Here is a 7,541-nt window from a genome sequence, read left to right on the forward strand (position 1 = left end):
GCATTTATATAGCGCCTTTATCCAAGGAGCTTTACATAGATTGTGCATTACATGCATTACATTCACCCATTCACACACACACATGCACAGATTGCGGCGGAAGCCATGCAAGGTACCAACCAGCACATTGGGCGTAATTGATAAACTTATAACGTGTGCGTTGAAGATATTGGAAATTACTCTCATATGGAAACTGGGTGGCTCTTAAAAGAGCCTTTGTGGGGGTTTGTTCAGTCGAAAGGAAGCAGGTTTATTTCTTTGCGGCCTTCTCGGTCTTCTTGGGCAGTAGAACAGCCTGGATGTTGGGCAGCACACCGCCCTGAGCGATGGTCACTCCACCCAGCAGTTTGTTGAGCTCCTCGTCGTTGCGGACGGCCAGCTGGAGGTGACGGGGGATGATACGAGTCTTCTTGTTGTCACGGGCGGCGTTTCCAGCCAACTCCAGTATCTCAGCGGTCAGATACTCGAGGACAGCCGCCAGACCAGATAGACCGGGGCGCCGGCACCGACTCTCTGGGCATAGTTGCCTTTACGCAGAGTGTGTTTGTTGGGGGGGCGGGGGGGGGGCGGTGCACATTGGCAACGCCCACGCAGCTCTCTCTGTGCCTGTCCTCCCTTACGTCCTCAGAACACACATAAAAAGGCAAGGCTCTGAGCTCTCAAATCATTCACTTCTTGATCTACTGCAAAAGCAACCTGGAAGAGGCAAGGGAGGAGTAGCGCTGCGCTAACGTCTTTGAGTCAAAGCAGTCGACAACACTAACAACCGAAACAGGAAAATAACACAAATCTGCTAATCATGAGTGGGTGTCGTGTTTTCATCGGCCGCCTGAGCCCCCACGCCAGGGAGAGAGACGTGGAGAAGTTCTTCAAGGGATCTGGACGGATCCGGGAAATCAACCTGAAGAACGGCTTTGGGTTTGTGGAGTTCGATGACCACAGGGACGCAGACGACGCTGTGTACGAGTTGAATGGCAAAGAACTGTGCAGCGAGAGGGTTACAATTGAGCATGCTCGCGGCGGCGGAGGAGGAGGAGGAGGAGGAGGTCGTCGTGGTCGCGGAGGTGGTGGTCCTGGAATGGGTCGTTTTTCTCCCAGGTTTGGCAACGATCGCGCCTCTCGCAGCAGTGGATCCACGTATGGCCCACCTGTGAGGACGGAACACAGACTCATTGTGGAGAACCTCTCGTCTCGTATTAGCTGGCAGGACCTGAAAGACCTGATGAGAAAAGCAGGAGAAGTTACCTTTGTGGATGCTCACAGAACCAACAAAAATGAAGGGGTGGTAGAGTTTGCATCACGCAGTGATATGAAGAATGCCATTTCTAAACTCCATGGAACAGACTTGAACGGTCGCAAGTTGAAGATCTTTGAAGATCACCGCAGGAGTCAAAGCCGATCCCGCAGCTATTCACGCTCTAAGAGCCGCTCCCGGAGCCGTTCCAGGAGCAACAGGAGCAACAGGAGCAAGTCCACCAGCCGCACACCAGAAAAGAAGACTTCGTCAGGAGGAGGAGGCAGGGCTGCAGCCCGCTCTCCCTCCCGATCCGTGTCGCGCTCCAGGTCTCGATCCCGATCCCCTGCACCTGCTCAGAAGAAGCAGTCCCGCTCCCGTTCTCGCTCTGCTTCAGCAGAAAGCCAGCACTGAGACTGTATGTCTCTATGCATTAGAATGGACTGATGATGAAGACCTTATGCTTAGTTTTGGATGTGCTTTCAAAGTAAATTGCTTTTTTTCCCCTCTGTTTTCTTACAACTTTAATAACTGATATTTTACTTTGGAAACTCCTCCATTTGATTAAAGATTCTAAGAACCTTTTTTGGGGGATTAATGTAATTCACTTTTTTCAAAATTATTTACCATCTGGATTAACCATGTGTCTTCAGACGTAATTTAAAATGTAATTGGGTAAGCTGTCAGAACGAATACCGGACATCTCAGACATTTTCAACAATTTAAGATCTCCATTTTGGCAGGAATATGCCTGGAAGATGGAAACAATGTTGCACATTCATCTAATCATATGGGTAGGCTACTGGGTAGCCTACATACAAACAATGTTTGTATTTGTAAGGTTTATTATGCATTTGACCTTGACATACTTAAAGGCGAATTCGACATTTTACTGTGTCATAAATATATTTACATCTGTAGCCTGTATTGTATTGTGATTGTGCTATCATGCCTTGACTTAATTATACTTATATATTGTAGAAATTGTTGTTTAGCACAACTTTTGACCAAAATGGGACTGCACACTGCACTGCACACAGCACAACTTTTTTCTTCTATCACTGAAACAGTGTTTTTGTAGATATGACAACTTTTTAGTGTTTTTGTAGTAACTGATGTTTTTAGATATGACAACTTTTTACTATATTTTTTTAGTTTACATTTTTTCTATACTTAACTTTTTTCTATATTTTTTTTGTACAAACTGATGTTTTTCTAAACTTTTGATGTTTACCTTTTTTCTATATTTTTTGTACAAACTGCTGTTTGAACTTTGTTTACAATGTTTCTATATTTAAATAAACTACATTACATTTGACCGTACATTTGACTCTTGTGTTATATTCTTGTGAAATATTCAGTAAAGTATAGCTCAAAGGCTACATATTCAGTCAGACTTTTGGTGAGTTGTCCTGACAACTCACCCCGAACGTGAAGACAACTCACCCCGAAAGTGGCCAAAAGTGAAGACATCTCACCCCGGAAAGTGAAGACATCTCACCCCTGGTGAGTTGTCTTCACGTTTAGGGGTGAGTTGAAAACTACAGGATAAAACTACAGGATAAACGACAGGATAAAACTACAGGATAAACTACAGGATAAAACTACACACTTTTTCGTCACGCTTTTTCGTCACACTCCGTTTTTCATCATTTTTGAGGATTTGAAAAAAGACGAAAATCACTCGAGACAATGGACTAGCCCATGGTCTCGGAGTGATTTTCGTCTTTTTTTCAAATCCTCGTTTTTCATCATTTTTTGTTGGAAAAGGGGCGAGCGGTCTCGTATTCTTCAAGAACTGCCACCTCAGTAAAATCATGGCCTTAGCTCCAGTTCTCAGCTCCAAGTCCTCAAGCTTGACCTAGTTGGACCTCAGTGACAATGACCTTCAGGACTCTAGAGTAAAACTGACAGAGGGCCTCTGTCATCCTAACTGTGAGCTTAAAAAACTATGGTTAGTTCATACATCAAATCCTATTCTGTTCCAATTATACCATGATTATTAATATTAGTAGTAGCAGTAGCAGTAGCAGCAGTAGTAGTAATAGTAGGCTAGTAAGGATGGCAGTTGTATTTGTATTGTACATTTCAGTGCTTTACATAAGGCATAACAAGGCATAAAGTATATTTAAAAGTAAATGAAGACTAAAAGCTAATAAGAATAAAATGGATTAAAAAAAACGAAGTCATAGGAAACATTAAGGCCAATAATGGTTCTACATATTCTTACACTATTGGCAATAAACTTGGAGTATCGTATTGTGTAAGAAGATTTATCCTTCTGTTCAGCAATTAATGTGGCGAAGTAATAGAAATAGTAGTAGTATTTCATTTCTATGAATTGAAATTACACTGAGCTGAGAGTATATTGACAATAAAGTATCTTCTTTTCATATACTGCAGGCTGTCCTTGTGTGGGGTCACCTGGGAAGGCTGTGACTTCCTGGTGTCAGCTCTAACTGCAAATACGTCCCACATGAGAGAGATAGATCTGACTTACAATAACCCGGGGCAAAAAGGGAAAGAAACTTCTCTCTGCTCTAATGGATGACCGACAAAGCAAACTACAGACTCTCAGGTAGAAACAGAACATTTTTATGTGGAGTGTGTGTGTGGTACATTTAACAAAATGTACTAACCGTATAATAGTGGCTGTTTTTCAGTCTAATCAGCTTACCATTGTCAAAATAGACTGTACAAATATTTCAACATTGCACTTATAGGCTACTGTTTTATGATATAATCTGATTTTAGCTATCACACAAATGATAAATTGAGGACGCTCAGCCAGTTAGCGCACTGAGCATGCTGCATGAGACACAAAAAAGTTGAAGACTTTAATAAACCTGGTTAGCTCAAGACTTATGGTTATTTAATTTTTGTCTACCATTCCGCTGCTTTCCTACAGCCTGGACCATGATGGAGAGTGCTATCTCAAGTCCGCTCTCAAAAAATGTAAATCATAAAATATATATATTGAATATGGTCTTTTGTCAAATATATGAATTCTCATATTCACTGTAGACTATAAGGGGAGACACCCTCGTTCTACTGACAATGAGCCACCTACTTACTTAAGTTACAGTAATAATAAAATAAATAAAACAGCAGCTCACTATTTTATTTGTATGTTTATTCTTTATGTTGCTATGGTTCTTCACTCTATATTCTTACCTGTTCCTCTTCTGTGCTTCATTATCACTGCTGTTGCTGACTTGCTGCTATGACACCTGATTGTCCCTCTGAGATCAATTAAGGTTTATCTCTTACATTATCTTATCTTAATGTAAAACAATGTCTCTCCGCTCTGCAGACACTCGTAAGCTCACCCCAGACACCAAACAATACACTATCAGCTGCACCTGACATTGAACCCTTAAGGGCTGCACCATGGTGGTACACCAGGTGGAGAAGTGGACCGACTACCCTGACCACGTTGAGAGATTTAGCAACTGGACCCAGGTGGTGTGCAGCGAGCCCCAGTGGGGTCGATGCTACTGGGAGGTAGAGTGGGAGGGCGACGGCGCCTTTGTGGGAATGGCATACAGAGGTCTTTGCAGGAAAGGCAGGAGTAACGAGTGTGTCATTGGCTACAATGACAAATCATGGAGCCTTCACTGTACAGCCGACTCATTCACGGCTTTTCATAATGTGAAAAACACCAGCATACCGCTCCCCATCCCCCACTCTCTCAGAATAGGAGTGTATCTAGACAGGGAAGGAGGCACTCTGTCCTTCTACAATGTTTCCTCTGATTCTCTGAGCCATCTGCACACTTTCAGAGCCCAATTTACTGAGCCTCTCTATGGTATATTATATATGTGTGTGAATCCTATGTGTGAATGTGTGAATCCTGAGATCCACATGATTCTTTTTTTGTTTATGACAGTATAATATGATCCTGTATTAGATAACCTTTTTATTACCTTGTTTTGAAGACATAATATTGTGGCATTTTGTCGTAATATGAAATAGTATATTTGGTTGTTTTTTTGGACTACATTGTGTAATAAATTGTTCTAAGGATGGCCATGTCAGTTGGTTGCAGTCAGTTGGTCTATCCATCCATCTGTCCAACACTTTGGTCAACAACATACTTTACACTCTTATCATGACAGTGGTCATGGCCGTGTTCAGAGGTGGTTACTCCTCAATCAGGCTCCTTCTCCTTCAGGTATTCTTCCCGTCCACCCTTGACGACGTAGTCGTTAGGTCATTTCACCTCGCTGTCTCTTCCCTTGACTCCCCACAATAGCACTGTCAACCTGTTCAACCTGGGGGCTGAGTAGAAAAGTATAAGTATAAGTAGTAGACAAGTAGTAGCAGCATCTTCACAACGTGTCATGTGAGGGCCACTAGTCTACTACTATCATTTGGAACACCGGGGCACCCCTTCTTGGACACAATGAGATAAGAGTCTAGACAGACAGTACCTGAACGCTCCCAAGTCTCAGACTCAAGTTGGAGATGTTCTGGAGGGGCTCCCTCTGTAGGGCAGCACACAGACACACCAATGTATGTATAAATCATATGGTTTGTGGTTTGTATTTGGACCACTTCGTTCACATCTCTGAAATGTTTGAATTGAAAGTGACATCCTATTATGATAGAATCCTGTCATTGAATATAAATAATATTTTCTTTTCTTTATTTCGATTTATTTTTGCCATTTGTATGCTTCATTTCAGATAGGTCAGTATAGAGAGACAGGACACCAATGGAAATTAGCAGACAAATTTGAAGCTGATAAATGGGTACTCTCTAACAATTGAAACAAATAAATATTTCTGTTAAATAATTCTGTAATTCATCAATCTAACAATCTAGTTGATCTTAAATTTACGAGCTGCATTTCAGTGTCCAGGCAGAAAATAGTCACTGATAAACACCTGGTCCAATCTAAATGTAAAGGAATATCTTCATGCTTCACTCTTTCTTTATGTTGGATTACTCTTCTACAACCCTGGTGTCCTGATCAGCAGAGATGAATCCTCGCCTAACACTTCCTCTGATGTTTACATAATCTGGACATCCCTCCTGAAACATGAAAGAAAAGACAAATCTGATTTATAATCTTGAATATATCATATAATATATCAAAGTCATCATTATAAAAGAAAACAATAGTAATAATAATTTAGCTCTGCTCACTTCTTTGTCCACGCCAGAGTCTAGTTTCCTTTAAAAACATGACATATTATTTTAAAATAAGATGTTGTTAGGCAATAAGATAATATAAACTGTGAATAAATCTACGAGAATACTGAGTCTCAACAAAGTAATGTAAACCTTTCATATACATGCAGTGTACGTGTGATATAAAATAATGTGGTTTCATTTCAAGTTTGTTTGCATTGTATTTGGAATTACTTCTTCTTCTTTCAACTCAGTCTGAATTATTTGAATTGAAAGTGAAAATGGAAAGTGATGTCATGCTACAATGTCAAACATGTATAATATTCCTATACAAAGTTACAGTGAGGTAATAAATCCAGTTATACTCACTTGTCTCAGAGCCTGTCTGTCCAGTAGGCTTATGTGTCATTAACAGTGAGCAAGACTCACTGATAACCAGGTCAAGAACACACAGCCTAAAGGAAAAAGGGATGTAGGGTGAGAGCCACTAGAAAGTGTTTCCACTCTTCCTCCCATTCATTACGTGTAGCTCAGAGTAATCTAGTAAGAGAGTAATGACACTCCTGTTGACTCTCATTGTAACAATGGAATGCGGAAGTGCTCATTCTATCTCAATGGAATAGTTCCAGCCATAGGAGCAATGTTTGGAACTATCGCCCATAGGTACCCGCTTTGCGGCGAGATCAAAGCGTGTCACCACTCTCTTACTAGATTACTCTGGTGTAGCTATAGAGTACAGAACGAATTAAGCATTAACTATTGCAAGTGGTAATGTCTCAGCCAGAATTAATCTGATCATTTTCAGAAGGTTATTCAAATATGGCCTATAAACCAGTCCTAAAGATATATTTATGCTTTTAGCTAATTACCAGTAGGCTATTTATTTATATTGGGTCATCTAGGGGTATTCACAAAACTTGCTAACTCACTGCTGGACTGCATGTAAAACCTGGAACCACTTTAAATGTGGTAGTGGTACATGCTGTAGATCAGGGTAGTGGTACATGCTGTAGATCAGGGTAGTGGTACATGCTGTAGATCAGGTAGTGGTACATGCTGTAGATCAGGGTAGTGGTACATGCTGTAGATCAGGGTAGTGGTACATGCTGTAGATCAGGTAGTGGTACATGCTGTAGATCAGGTAGTGGTACATGCTGTAGATCAGGGTAGT

General features: G+C 41.3%; 1 protein-coding gene across 1 annotated transcript; it reads left to right on the forward strand.

Moving 5' to 3' along the window:
- Positions 1 to 722: 722 nt before the first annotated feature.
- Positions 723 to 1,739, forward strand: LOC306925217 (serine/arginine-rich splicing factor 5-like). Its single transcript, XM_079503914.1, has one exon. The coding sequence runs from the start codon at positions 800 to 802 to the stop codon at positions 1,646 to 1,648; it is 849 nt and encodes a 282-aa protein (XP_079360040.1). The 5' UTR covers positions 723 to 799; the 3' UTR covers positions 1,649 to 1,739.
- Positions 1,740 to 7,541: the final 5,802 nt, after the last annotated feature.

Source organism: Electrona antarctica (assembly GCF_951216825.1).
Source record: "Electrona antarctica genome assembly, chromosome: 6".
Classification (NCBI taxonomy): Eukaryota; Metazoa; Chordata; class Actinopteri; order Myctophiformes; family Myctophidae; genus Electrona; species Electrona antarctica.

Bases quoted from the DNA above. Each gene is read 5' to 3' on its own strand.
- LOC306925217 (XM_079503914.1), top strand. From the start codon at position 800: ATGAGTGGGTGTCGTGTTTTCATCGGCCGCCTGAGCCCCCACGCCAGG.